We start from the raw sequence: 14,964 nt of genomic DNA on the forward strand, positions 1-14,964 counted from the left end.
CTAAGAGTTTTATAGTTTTAACTCTTACATTTAAATCTATGATCCATTTTAAGTTAATTTTTGTGTACAGATGAGATAGGGCTACAGTTGTATTTTTTTTACATGGAGATATCCAGTTGTCCCAGCACCATTTGTTGAAAGGGCAAATTGCACTTCATTTTAAAGTACGTAACTATAACTGCATAGTCACCTGGCTCCCAGTTAGACTGTAAGTACCAGGAGGGCAGGAACTGTGCCCATCCTGTTCACCACTGTATTTCCAGCACTCAATCCAATACCTATCTCCTAATAAGCACTCAGATATTTTGGCTGAACGTAATACATTTATTATTAACAATAAACACTAACAACTCTATTATGAATTATAGGTTTTATCATTTCCACATTACTTAGGCTTACAGAAGTTAAGCAACCTATGCCTTGTTCTGCTGGTTCTCAATTTTTGACTTAAGTGTTCCCTCCTCACCTGAGAAGCAGGTTAGTGAGCTCCTCAGAGCAAAGATTGCTTCTCCTTCCTCATTTTGTTGCCACCAACACAAAGTCAGCTCAGGGCTAGGCAGAAGAGACAGGCTGGACAGATGAGTGACTGACGGACAAATGGACAATGCTCTCCATAACCAGGTCCCTACTTATCTCCAGTCTCTCCTGGCCTCAGACTCTGATCCAGCAACATCAAACAGTGTAAGAGTATACAGCTTCCCCTCCTCACCACACACTCAGGCTGTTTCTCGCCTTGGCCTCAGTACTATCACTTACACTGTTCCTTTTGCCTAGAATGCCTTTGCCGTCTATTTGCTAAACACTCCTAATATTTTAAGACTCTGATCAGGCGTCATTTCCTCTGGGACATTTTCTCCGGTCCGCCCGGTAGATGAGGGCCATGTGCTGGGCTCCTGTCTCAGCACTATGAGTGGAGACAGCCTAAGGACCTGCAGTGACTGGAGAGCACGGTGTCTGTCCATGAATCCTCCAGGCAAGATGACTGGACTGGGTAGCCATTCCCTTCTCCATGGGATCTTCCTGACCAGGAACTGAACCTGGGTCTCCTGCACTGCAGGTGGACTCTTCATCGTCAGAGCCACCAGGAAGCCCTCCTGTCTCAGCACAGATCATGCTGCGTCACCAGTCTTCCCCTGACTCCTTAATTGAGGGCAGGAAGCGTGTCTGGTCAGTTGTCCCCGATGCCAAGTAAACCACCCAGCATGCGGCAGGTGCTCAGTAAGCTTTCATCAAACAAACAAATGAATCCTGGAGAGAAAGGGCAGGCAGTCTGAAGTTCAAGACTGATACCACCATACTTCCTTCATTTAAAAAATGCTTGTGCTGATGGAAACAACTGAGTTAAGCACTCAACAGAGGCCTAGCTCCCTGCTGGGAGAAGGGGAGTGGGTAGGGGTATAGTCTTTCACCCAGACTTGTTTGAAAAGAAATGTGATCTCCGCGGCGAGAACAGGAGGCCTCACTACTCCCAGCCCCGATAGCTCCTCACTCGGCTCTGTCCGATCCTGGACAGATGTGCCTTCAGACTGCCCTGGGCCCTAGGTTTCGGTTGAGTAGGTTCCTGAGTCCAGGAGCCAGGCGTGGGGTGGGCTGAGCCCAGAAGCAGAGCCACCTGCTCACGCTCCCGACAGGTGGGATGGAGCCTCAGGACCGGGCTCCCACTCCTGAAGAGCCACAGCTGGACCTGCAAACAATGTTTAAGTGCCTTGGGGGAAGAAGGAAACAGCTGCGACACAAAGAGAAAGGAGAGGAGGACGGGAAGGAAAAGAGATCCAGTCTCCTTCTGATATAGCCAGCTGGAGTTTGAAAATTAAGACTCTGGAATGCCTGCTTCCGGTTTGCTGGCAAGTCAGTAAAAAGTAGCTTTCCCCAACTTTCACTGTACTGGAAAAGAGGATAAGACATGTGTGGAACCAGACGTTGTCCCTGCCATGGGGAGGCACACAATCCAGTGTTTAAGGTGAAGGCCAGTCCAAAGCTCCTTAATATAAAGAACATGGTGAGTGGCAGAAGCCTCCCTGTGCCTTTAGCCAGGCAGGCCCACACCACGAATGGTTAGCCGGCTCCACGTAAAACAGGTAACAGTGCCCACACTTCAGATCTGTTGGTTTGATCATCTCATGCTGCCTGAGGATTCCTCATCTGTTCCTGATTTGGGCAGTGTGTGAACCACGCTGGTTTTCCTGTTCATGGGCTGAGTGCCTCTTCACAGTCCTGATGATCAGCCCAGCTTCTCCCACCTGACCTAAAACTTCTCTTCTAGTAAAGCAGTCTTCTCCTGCACGTCTGGCACGGCTCTTCCTAGATGACCTGACCACCAACCCCACCCCCTCCTGTCCCCACCCCAGGCCAGCAGAAGGTGCAGGGCAATGGGCAGATCACACTCAGCTAGGAGGAGTCTGAAGTACTTGAGTGGAGGCTGGGAGGCTTTAAAGCAAAGGTGTAAGGAACACAGTGTACACACAGCGGTCTGTGTGGAAGGCCCACACCTAGACCCCAGAAACTGCAGATTCCAGAGTATCCTTCAAGAAGATGATGAAACTCCCCACCTCCAAACAGAAGAGCTTTGAATTGCTTCCCTTCACTATCAAGAGCTCTCCCAAGGCTCTGGGAAGGTAGGGGGTTATCAAGGCAGAGGCATACACAGCCCAGAACCCAGAGAGGGACGGGAGAAAAGGAGGGGAGAGACAGCATTACTCCAGGTCTGAGTTTTATTCCAAATACTGATTTGACCACACAGATCATATACATGGTGACCCAACTGTGTATAAACTATGAGCAAATATTTTTAAAAATTGAGAATGGAATTCTATCCTGGTATTAGCAGCTCTGTTGGGCAGAGCTAAAGGCCAGGACACAGATAGGAAGAAATTAACGGTAGTGTTAAGCACCTGTGCAGAGTCTAGAGTGTAAAAAGGCTAAATAATCAAGGACCTGTGGTAGGAATTCAAGGAAGTTTCCTTCAAGCAAGGGTGGTCAGCTTCCCTCAACTCCTTCATGTAGGTCCAGCTCTCTGAGCAGGAAGAGCTGTGATTGGCAGGTCACGTGTTTGTTTCCTTGAGACCACATGATGAAGGTGAGGGGAGACCGTCAGTTCTGAGGGGCCGGGTCTGTGCATTGCTCATCTCTGCCTCCCTCACAAGGGGTGAAGGGAGATTCTGATTGAGTCTTCATGATCGAGAGAGACAGGACAAGAGGAGGCAGGAGAAAAGCAGGTTAGAGACTGGGGACATAAAGGGAAATCCTTGCAGACACTAGCCACATAGGCAAGAACAAATGTTCTGAACCACACACATACCATAAATTCAATCACTTTCTGTAATTTGGGGGTGGGAGGCTTAACTGTTAAGAAAAATGTATATTTGAAAGAGCTAAATCAATCAGCCCTTGGGGGCTAAGTGAAACAGAAAAGGAATACGTCAAGGCTGTATACTGCCCCCCTGCTTATTTAATTTCTATGCAGAGTACATTATGCAAAATGCCGGGCTGGATGAAGCACAAGCTGGAATCAAGATTGCGACAAGAAATATCAATAACCTCAGACATGCAGATGACACCACCCTTATGGCAGAAAGCGAAGAGGAACTAAAGAGCTGCTTGATGAAGGTGAAAGAGGAGAGTGAAAAAGTTGCCTTAAAATTCAACATTCAAAAAATGAAGATCATGGCATCCGGTCCCCACTTCAAACACATAGGGAAACAATGGAAACAGTGATGGACTTTATTTTCTTGGGCTCCAAAATCCCCTCAGCTGGTGACCACAGCCATGAAATTAAAAGACGCTTACTCCTTGGAAGAAAAGCTATGACAAATCTAGACAGTGTACAGAGACATTACTTTGCTGACAAAGGTGCGTACAGTCAAAGGCATGGTTCTTCCGGTGGTCATGTACAGATGTGAGAGTTGGACCATAAAGAAGGCTGAGCACCGAAGAACTGATGCTTTTAAACTGAAGTGCGGGAGAAGACTCTTGAGAGTCCCTTAGACTGCAAGGAGATCAAACCAATCAATCCTAAAGGAAATCAACCCTGAATATTCATTGGAAGGACTGATGCTGAAGCTGAAGCTCCAATACTTTGGCCACCTGATGAGAAGAGCTGACTCACCGGAAAAGACCCTGAGGCTGAGAAAGACTGAAAGCAGGAAGAGAAGGGGACAACAGAGGATGAGATGGTTGGATGGCATCACCAACGCAATGGACATGAGTTTGAGTAAGCTCCGGGAGATACCGAACGACAGGAAACCTGGTGTGCTGCAGTCCATGGGTTCGCAAAGAGTCAGACATGACTGTCTGAACAAAACTCAGCCTCCCCTGGTGAGGAACAGGTGCTTTCACAGCCCTGCTGCTCTGCACACGCATGGCCTGTCCTGGCTTGCCAGAGGAAAGCAGCAGCCTGGCAGCAGTCACCTAGCAGTCATCAACAGGTGACTAAAGGGTCAGCAAAGGCCTTAAATGAGGGGCACAACCAGCTGCCACCCCGTCATGCCACCATACTGCAGCAGAAGGAAGCGAGGCTCATCTGTTTCTGAGGGAATGAATATGCCATACACTGCCTGCAGTTATGAATGGCTCTTATAACAGCAAGCTGACATCTGTGCTTGGTTTTTAAGATGCATCATCGCATGTTTATTAAACTACTGCTCCATCATATTTATTTGGCTAAGAAACAACTCCCAGCCCATACTTCCAAAAGTGGTTTATTAAAAACTAAGCCTTGAACATTAATACTCAAAAGCACCCTCGAGAGTCAATAATAATATGGCAGATAAAATGAAAGGGAATCAAAGCAGTAAGTCTTGATGGGGGCTGTGGCTGCCTTTCAATACTTTCTTTCACATTCAGGCAGCTGGAGTGGGGAGGAGCACCATGGGTACGCGGTGCTGGGTGCGCTGATAGCCACTTCCATCACCTAATTTCCTGTCCAAAATTTGGACATGGCGGCAGGGAAGGGAGGGTGTCCCACAGCCACCTAATCTATACAAAAGGCAGTGGAAAAAAAAAGAAAAAAAGGCCAAAGTTCGGCCGAATGCTGGGCACCAAGTTTCACCAAGGATGAAGCCTCTGCCCCTAACAGCCCCACATTGATGCCCCATGTCAGAGCATCCATCCAGGACAGACTCTATTCTGCCCTGGCAGCCGGCTGAGGCCTGGGTCAAGTCCTGTCCCTATGCGGGAACAAGCCTCCGATCAAACTGGCCAGTGGTTGCTGGGGGAACAGATGAGCTAGGGAAGCTGGAGAAATGCAGTCGGACCCCAGGCAGGCACCCAGCCCTGCAGGCAGGTGGCTCTGGCAGAAAGACCTCTTCCAGCTCCCTCCCAAACCTCCAAGTGTCTCCACTGTGCCCATCCGCACTCCATCCAGTCAATAAGCAACTACCCGTGGCCAACCCCACAGAGAAACAAGAACAAAGTGGAAGATTCACCGAGGAACCCACAAGATGTAGGAGGGATCCCAAACCATGCCCTGAGAAGAACAGAGCAACTGAGGGATCGCGGCTGTTTGGGGCCAGAAAAAGTGACACAGGAGCTGACTCTCTACCTTAAGATATCCAAGGGCTGGCCTGGGCCAAAGGAGCCCAAGTGACTCGCTGACTACACGAAGTCACAGGGTTTGGTTCCTCACAGCAGCGTGAGGATTTCCTCCAAGGCAGTCACCACCAGAGCAAGGGCCCCACCCCACTCAGGCCTCCTGCATGGGAGGGCAAGGCCTGGGGTTCGATACTCACCTGCTGACTTCTTGGACATTGTTGGCTCGAGCAGCTTCCATCAGGGCTGCATCTGAAGAGAGAGAGGGCACCAATCAGACTTCTGGCCAACCCTCAGAGCTTCCTGGAGGGCCCAGAAAGACAGTGGAAGTGAAGGCACTTCAGATACATGGGCTTTAACAAGTAAAAAGATGCCAAGATATACAAAGAGAAAGCTAGTCCTCCCCCGCCCAGGTGAAAGCCTCTGTTAACAACTTGTCTTCCACATCTTTCTATCAGAGACCAGACTCAGAACTCTCATCACACAGGTGATCCAAGGAATGTGTTAGTACCAGGTGTGGCCTACAGTAAACACTCAATGTGTGAATGCCTTCGCCTTTTATTAGCTATAAAGCTCTACAGGGCTTCCCTGGTGGCTCAGAGGTTAAAGCGTCTGCCTCCAGTGTGGGAGACCCGGGTTCGATCCCTGGGTCAGGAAGATCCCCTGGAGAAGGAAATGGCAACCCACTCCAGTATTCTTGCCTGGAGAATCCCATGGACTGAGGAGCCTGGTGGGTTGCAGTCCACGAGGTCACAAAGAGTCGGACACGACTGAGTGACTTTACTCTGCAGGTTCATGTAACTATCACATTATTAATCATCCCCCTACCTTGCCCCACTTTCTCTTCCAACTTCAGTCTCCCAGCCTAGTTTTGAATCTTGATGTTATAGGTCACAAACCTAGGAGGACAGAATAGGGAGGAGCAGGCAGAGGTGTGGACCCCTCCGAGAGTGGACAGAGCCTTGACCAGGAGCCAGGCTCCACCACAGCCTGTCCACTGTTCACCCTGTGCTGTGGCGGCCTTTCCCCCCTCAACGCCAGCTTCCCTGACTATAAAGCAGGGGCACTAATCCCTGCCCTGACAGTCTTACAAGGATGCTAAAGAAATAACGGTTGAAAAGCCTGCAAACATCCCAGCGCCAAACCCAACGAAGGGAGAGCCAAAGTAGAGGATTCCAATCCATCCCTTAGGAATTGCCAGGCCTAGCAGAAAGGCAATGGCAAGCTTGGCCTGGCCTGGGCAGCGTGCGGGCTGCTGGCACCACCTTGTGGCCATGAGGAAAAGCTGTCAACAGCAGAGGCACATTCTCTCTCCCAGGCGGCTGCAACACTGAGCTCAGCTGTTCCTGAGCTCCAACTGATGGGCACCAGACAGACTCAGGCCCAGCCCTGTCTCAGGGAGCTCTCAGTCCAGCCAAGAGAGTCACCAAGTGAAACAGAGAGGCGGGGTGGAAGAGCAGACCTGGGTCTGGTCTTAACTCTGCCACTTACTTGCTTTATGACCTGGCTCACTCACCTAACCTCCTGTGTACAATATCCACCTTATCAGACATATGCAAACCAGTCCTGTGGTTCAGACCGATGCATAGGCCTACACATTGCCTCCTGGCCTAGACTCTGGGGCCAGGTCTTCCTCAGTTCCCCAGCTGTTCCCCCAGCACACACCCAGGATGCTTGGGCAGCCCCCAGCTGGAAGGGGAACAAGCCTTCCCCAGATACTGCTGTATTCTCTCTCCCCTCACTCTTTTAAAAAGAAGTAGCTTCTGCAAGGTCCCAGAGGGAATGAGGAATGGGCTGGGATTAGAACCGGGGTCCCCTGGCTCCTAAAGGGCAGAACTGATTATGCTGCACTGAGGGCCTTGGCTCACAACTCTCAAGTCAGGAGACAAGGGAACTGGCAAGTCAGAAGCGTTGGGATCGGTCATGGTTTGGTAAACATCATATATTTTGGTAAAAAGACCCCAGTGTCTTTTGCTGGGGTTCACATGCCACAGAGTCCAATCTGGAGCCCCCCAAAAGCTCTGAGGCAAGACCTTGGACACTTTCTCCCCATCTGTCTAAACCTGCTGGACTTGGGACATTCCCTGCTCATCAATTTTCCATGGCTTTCCATCACCTATAGGAGAATTTCAGACCCTCCAAACCCTCGCGCCTGATATCCAGACCCTACTCCCTCTGCTCTCACCTCATTTGAAAGACCTCCTCTCCTCCAACCAGGCTGGACAAACTGCTAGCCTCTATATGTACTATCCCGACCTGCGCTTTGTTCCTGGAAACATTTCCATAGAATACAAACCATCTTGAGGAACATTCACTAAGCACCTACACTAAACACCAGGGACTATGCTGGACAGTGCAAAAGTATTAAGGAAAGGAACTGGCATCAACCTGAAAATATCAAGACGCACTCCTTGCTCTCAAGGAGCTCACAGTATCACTCTCCTTTTCATCTCTTGCCTTATCCTTTACAACTCAAATTCAAATTCCCCATCCTCAAGGAAGATCTCCAATCATTCAGGAAGGCTTTCCTGACCATGCTGGCCTTCTGATCCCCCAAAACACACTGTTAGATGATTCGCCAGATGCACAGGTCTAATGGCCCACATCGTCCCCTTAGCTGGCATTGTGTTAAGTCACGAGTTCCACATCAAGCTTTAAAGTAGGCGCACAGAGGGTATTCATACCTCTGTGGGTGTGGAAGTAATAGAATCATAGTGTGCCTAAGCTAGAAGAACCCTTAGGAGCTCTGTTTGCTGCTAAGTCACTTCAGTCGTGTCCGACTCTGTGCAACCCCATGGACGGCAGCCCACCAGGCTCCCCCGTCCCTGAGATTCTCCAAGCAAGAATACTGGAGTGGGTTGCCATTTCCTTCTCCAATGCATGAAAGTGAAAAGTAAAGTGAAGTCGCTCAGTCGTGTCCGACTCTTAGCGACCCCATGGACTGCAGCCCACCAGGCTCCTCCATCCAAGGGATTTTCCAGGCAAGAGTACTGGAGTGGGTTGCCATTGCCTTCTCCGTGGAGCTCTGTTTCAACACCCTCATTTTATAGATGAGGAAATAGGACCATGAGAAAGGGCAAAAGTCCAAAGTCATGTGGGAATTAAAGGTAGAACAAAACAAGACCCCAGGTGACCTTACTCCCTGCCAAGGCTCTTCCTATACAGCTGGCCACATCCTGCTGAATAAACAAATGAATGTCAAGGGCATCCCTCCTCTTGGTCCAAAGTCTCAGAGCTTGGGATGCATGGAATCTTGAAACACCATGCCTCACTCTTCTCTTCGAGGAAGAGCTGAGAACCTGAGTAGCTGGACTCACGTAGGCTAGAAGTCTAGCTCTCTGCCTGCTCTCCCAGTCCCTGCTCGACTCCATGCACCCAAGGGTGATGCCAACCTGGGTCAGCCAGCCCCCATGGTTGCTCTGGTTCTCCAGGGAGCCACCTCCCTGTATTCCTTGTCCTGCCAACTTCCCCACATAGCAAGATCACCTCATGCCTGAGACCAGGCACAGCAGAACCCTAGGAGTCTCCCTGATGAACACAACCACACTGCTGAACTTCAAAAGGAATCAGAATAACAACACTGTAAGAGTAGTGAGAAATCACCCTTCACCTGTGGGGAAACAATCTAGAGAGGAGCAAGCAGAGCCAAAGTTGGCACTGAAACCAAGTCTCTTCCCTTCTTAGTCCATGGACCCCAAGGACTGTAGCGTACCAGGCTCTTCTGTCCATGGAATTTTTCAGGCAAGAATACAGAAGCTGGTTGCCATTCTCTACTCCAGGGGATCCTCCCAGACCAAGGATCAAACCCATGTCTCTTGTGTCTCCTGCATTGGCAGGTGGATTGTTTACCACTGCACCACATGGGAAGCCAAACAGGTTTCCTGGAGACCTCTTAAAAGGAACTGAACCAGATAGAATGGTAGAAAAATAGGCCACATGCTAATTTCAGATGTTTAGTCCAGCGCTCCCATTGTACAGATGGATAAGGTGATACTCCAAGAAAGGAGGCTAACCTTTAATAACTGTATTATTATAATACAATAATTATTATTATGGGCTTCCTAGGTGGCGCCAGTGGTAAAGAACCCACCTGCCAATGCAGGAGACATACAAGACGCAGGTTTGATCCCTGAGTAGGGAAGATCCCCTAGAGGAGGGCATGGCAACCCACTCCAGCAGTCTTGCCTAGAGAATCCCATGGACAGCGGAGCCTGTCAGGCTACTGTCCACAGGGTCCCACAGAGTCGGACACGACTGAAACGACTAGGCATGCATGCAATTATTATTCTAATACAGTAACAGTTGCATAATTTGAGAAATTACACAACTCAGAAGCACTGAACTCCTCAGCCTGCTCTATGACCAAATTATGTCTGGGTCCTACCAGGACTGAAGCTCTAGTGGTCTAAATCTATAAGCAATTCCCACCCTCCAACCTCATGGACTCAGGACCCACCTCCCGCCTCTCACTTGCACATAACCAGACTGTCCCAATAATCACCCTTGCTGGACGGGCTCTTGCTGTAACAATGAACCACCAGTGCCGTGGCCAGGGCCCACACGCCCAAGCCGGCTCTGCTGAGGACTCCATTCCAGCTGTCCTGCCCAGGCAGTGTATCTTCGGGGCTAGGAAGATGTCCCCACGTGGCAGCTGCAAGGTAGGGGGTCTCGGTACGTCCTCTCTGGCGCCCTCCAGTGGCTGCCCCTCCTCCGGTGAGTAGGGCCGGCGACGTTCCATGGCGCCCCCCGACGGCCGCCCTCAGCCACTGAGGCTCCCCGCGGCCCCCGGTGGTCACACTCTGGCCGGTGGCACTTTCGTGGCTCCGGAGCGATGGGGACCTAAGCAGCTGGAGAAGGAGCCGCGGCGCCGGCGCTGTTCTCTTCGACACCAGGGACCCCAGCATCGTGACAGCTGCTTCGATAACCCTCTGGTGCCGGCCCCTGTGCTGACCACTTCCAACATGGCTGCCGCGGCGCGTTCGAAGACGCCGCGGAGTGGAATTACGCACTACCTCACGGGAGTGGTAGTCCCTAACCCTAGATCTTGACGTAGCGAGGGGGAGAAATAAACTACACTTCCCAGAAGGCTGTGGAACTTGCGTCATAATGACTGCAGACTTACAGGATCCTGGGGCGTATTGGGAAATGGAGTTTGGACATGGGGGCGTGGCAAGAAGGGAAACACCTACCAGGGGCCAAGCCATTAGAGTTAAGGTTGGAATCCCAGAGTCTTCTTCGAAGTTTAGCTAAAACATTCGATGCAATTTCTGAGTATTGTAAATTAAACGGGACTCTTCAGCAACTTGTGCTTCTTTTAGCCTGTATCTCTTTTTAGCCTGGGACTGCTTTTCACAAAGATACCTAGGGTAACTGATGCACCTGAAATAGGAATTCCTTTTCTTTTCTCTTTTTGTTTTTTCTACACAGACATTCTTTCTGTTAAAAAGTTGATGCCTAATCTTGCTTTCCCACTTACCCTATATTTAAGGTGCTTTCATATGTTCTATCTGTCTCATCCTTGTGGCAGCCGCATAAGGGAAGCTGGGCTAGGACTATTATTCCTGTGTACAGGGAAGGGAATTTAGGCTCAAAAATAAAAGAATTTGTCAATAGATCAATACGTAAAGCTCAAGCCTTCAACTCCAAGCCATCGCCCCTTTGATACTTGCACCCCTATCCTGCCCTCATTTCTCCAGATTGAACCCGTGAGCAGGTGAAAAATGAAGTGCTTTTTTTTTCTAGGTGAGAAATGGATTTATTTAGAGAGAAGCACACTCCACAGAGCTCCAGCCTTCTCAGAAGCAAGAGCAGTCTTGGGAGAAACACACTCCACAGACTAGAGTGTGGGCTGTCACAGAGGGTATGAGTAGTCTTGAAATGCAGTGTGGTTAGTTTTCATAGGCTGGGTTATTTCACAGGCTGATGAGAAAAGCTGTGATAAACCTAGATAGCATATTAAAAAGCAGAGATATCACCTTGCCGACAAAGATAAAAATCGTCAAAGCTTTGTTTTTTCCAGTAGTCATGTATGGATGTGAGAGCTGGACCATAAAGAAGGCTGAGCACTGAAGAAATGATGCTTTTGAACTGTGGTGTTGGAGAAGACTCTTGAGAATCCCCTGGACTGCAAGGAGATCAAACCAGTCAATCCTAAAAGACACAAATCCTGAATATTCAGGGAAGGACTGATGCTAGAGCTGAAGCTCAGTACTTTGGCCACCTGATGTGAAGATCTGACTCACTGGAAAAGATCTTGATGCTGGGAAAGATTGAAGGCAGGAAGAGGAGGACAGAGGACAAGATGGCTGGATGGCATCACTGACTCAATGGACATGAGTTTGAGCAACTTCAGGAGATGGTGAAGGACAGGGAGACCTGGCGTGCTGCAGAGCAACTGAACAACAAGGGAGGATTATTCTAGCTATTTTGGTGGAGGGGTAAGTGTGGAGATTTCCAGGAATTGAGCCACTGCCCACTTTTTGGTCTTTGATTGTTGGCTTTGGAACTGTCATGGCACCTCTGGGTGTGTCATTTACCTTGTTGATGTATTACAATGAGCATATACTGAGGATCAAGGTCTAGTCTAAGCTGACTTATCTGCCATCTTGCTGCTGCTGCTGCTAAGTCGCTTCAGTCATGTTGGACTCTGTGCGACCCCATAGATGGCAGCCATCTTAGGCCCATTTGATTCTAATCACTTTATGTTGTGTCCTCAGGCTATGTCATTCTTTCAAAGGTTGTGCTCTGCCCCCTTCCCCCCTGTTTCATTTGACCCTCAGATTTTACTCCATATTGTTACGGGAAGCAGAAGGGCAATGGTCCATCTTCTGTAACTGAGAAGGCTCTTCTTTATACCAGTTCTAGATCCTGTTCCTGCACTTACTTCAGAGTATCAGAACCTTCCCAGATGACTCTATTTAAATAAGCTATCTTCCTTTCCACATCGTTCTTATCCTGCCTACTTTGTCTTCATATCACGTAGCACTTGACATGCTGTTGTTGTTTAGTTGCTAAGTCATGTCTGACTCTTTTGTGACCCCACAGGCTGTAGCTCGAAAACTCCTCTGTCCATGGGATTTCCCAGACAAGAATACTGGTGTCGACTAAAATAGATGCACAACTTGAGAGCTTCGAGTTAAGTTTTATTTGAGGCAAAATGAGGACTGCAGCCCAGGAGGCAGCACCTCAGATAGCTCTGAGAGATAGCTCCAAAGAGGCAGTCAGTTCAGTTCAGTTCAGTTCTGTTGCTCAGTCATGTCCGATTCTTTGTGACCCTGTGGACTGCAACATGCCAGGCCTCCCTGTCCATCACCAACTCCTGGAGTTTACTCAAACTCATGTCCATTGAGTCGGTGATGCCAGCCAACCATCTCACCCTCTGTCATCCCCTTCTCCTCCCACCTTAAATCTTTCCCAGCATCAGGCTCTTTTCCAATGAGTCAGTTCTTTGTATCAGGTGACCAAAGTATTGGAGCTTCAGCTTCAGCATCAGTCCTTCCAATGAATATTCAGGACTGATTTCCTTTAGGATGGACTGGTTGGATCTCCTTGCAGTCCAAGGGACTCTCAAGAGTCTTCTCCAACACCACAATTCAAAAGCATCAAATCTTCAGCACCCAGCTTTCTTTAAAGTCCAACTCTCACATCCATACATGACTATTGGAAAACCATAGCCTTGACTAGATGGACCTTGTTGGCAAAGTAATGTCTCTGCTTTTTAATATGCTGTCTAAGTTGGTCATAACTTTCCTTCCAAGGAGTAAGCATCTTTTAATTTCATGGCTGCAGTCACCATCTGCAGTGATTTTGGAGCCCCCCAAAAATAAAGTCTGCCACTGTTTCCACTGTTTCTCCATCTATTTGCCATGAAGTGACGGGAAGAGGCAGTCGGGGAACGTCAATATATAAGATTTTAGTGAAGGGGGAGTTCAATGCAATCAAGCGGTTACTTTACGAGAGGTTTTCTACTAGTCACAAGGATCTGATGTCATCATGAAGGGATTTAGTGCTTTTTTAGATATGAGGAGATACAAGGATTGGAATCATGAAATCAGTTCCTGAAAATATCCAACTATCTAAAGACCTGTCCCATCAGATAGATTGCCTGGAGTACAGAGTACCTCACTCCACCCTGAACTCCCTCAGGGGGTGTTGAAGGTCAACAGCTGCAGCAGCATAGGGTTCAGTCTCCACAGAAAGTGAAAGTTGCTCAGTCGTGTCCAACTCTTTGAGACCCCATGGACTATACAGTGCATGGAATTCTCCAGGCCAGAATACTGGAGTGGGTAGCCTTTCCCTTCTCCAGGGGATCTTCCCAACCCAGGGATTGAATCCACATCTCCCGCATTGCAGGCAGATTCTTTACCAGCTGAGCCACAAGGAAGCCCAAGAATACTGGAGGAGGTAGCCTATCCCTTCTCTAGGGGATCTTCCTGACCCAGGAACCAAACTGGGGTCTCCTGCATTACAGGCAGAGAGCTTTACCAACTGAGCTATCAGGGAAACCTCAGTTTCCACAGAGGCAAATGGCAAATGCCCCTGTTGTTTGGTAGCTGGCAATGCTCTTGGCAAATGCCAATATGTAGTTGACACTGGAATGGGTAACCATTTCCTTCTCCAGGGGATATTCCCGGCCTGGGAATCCTGCATTAGCTGGTGGATTCTTTACCATTGAGCCACCAGGGAAGGGCCACCTGATATACTAAATATTTGTTTTATTGTCTTTCTCCAGTAGAAGTTAGTCCCACAAGACAGGACTTTTAACAAAATTGTTTTATTTTGACTGTACTGCATCTTCATTGTGGTGTGTTGGCTTCTCTTGTTGTGAAGCATGGGCTCTAGAGTGTGGAGCCCTGTACCAAAGTCACAGGACAAAAATCTCTGGAACTGACTGAGCCCCATAGCAACTGTTGCCATGAGCCTGTGGACCTAAACCGCCAGTTTCCCGGCCCCAATTAGGTAAAATACTCACCCTATTTACCCACCCAATAGCAGCCTAGCCAATCAACTAATGCCACCATTCCAGCAGGAATTTTCTGTTTTGAGGTTATAAAAATTGGCTACTAGCTCATGAAAGGGTAGGCTCTCTCTTGAGCTGACCCACTGTTAGAATAACATCTCCCACTCTAATAAATTTTATTCTCCTTTCATTTTGCCTCATGTCTGGAAATTCTTTTCCAACCTGTGCACAGGCCATGACATAGAGCTCAAGGTTTCCATTGCCTGAAGCATGTGGGATCCTACTTATGCAACCAGGGATTGAACCCAAGTCCCCTGCATTGCAAGGTGGATTCTTAACCACTGGACCACCAGGGAAGAGGGGATTTTTTTTTTTTTTTCCCACTTTCACATCACTAGAACAACGTCTGGAACAAAGAGGTACTCAATATGTATTCATTCACTGAATAGCTTACTCTCACTATGTTAGCATGGTCATAT

The 14,964-nt window shown here is 48.8% G+C and overlaps 1 protein-coding gene across 2 annotated transcripts in view; it reads right to left on the minus strand.

Moving 5' to 3' along the window:
- CLPB (ClpB family mitochondrial disaggregase) overlaps nucleotides 1–10,489 on the minus strand; it is a 139,318-nt gene extending 128,829 nt beyond the window's left edge. For both annotated transcript variants that reach the window (XM_004016294.6, XM_004016292.6), the window contains exons 1-2: nucleotides 10,028–10,489; nucleotides 5,727–5,778 (exon numbers count right to left, since the gene is read on the minus strand). In XM_004016294.6, the coding sequence (XP_004016343.1) occupies nucleotides 5,727–5,778; nucleotides 10,028–10,430 (455 nt within the window). In that variant the 5' untranslated portion in view covers nucleotides 10,431–10,489. The remainder of the gene's footprint in view (nucleotides 1–5,726; nucleotides 5,779–10,027) is intronic.
- Nucleotides 10,490–14,964: the final 4,475 nt, after the last annotated feature.

The sequence above is a fragment of the Ovis aries genome, chromosome 15 (genome assembly GCF_016772045.2).
Source record: "Ovis aries strain OAR_USU_Benz2616 breed Rambouillet chromosome 15, ARS-UI_Ramb_v3.0, whole genome shotgun sequence".
Lineage (NCBI taxonomy): Eukaryota > Metazoa > Chordata > Mammalia > Artiodactyla > Bovidae > Ovis > Ovis aries.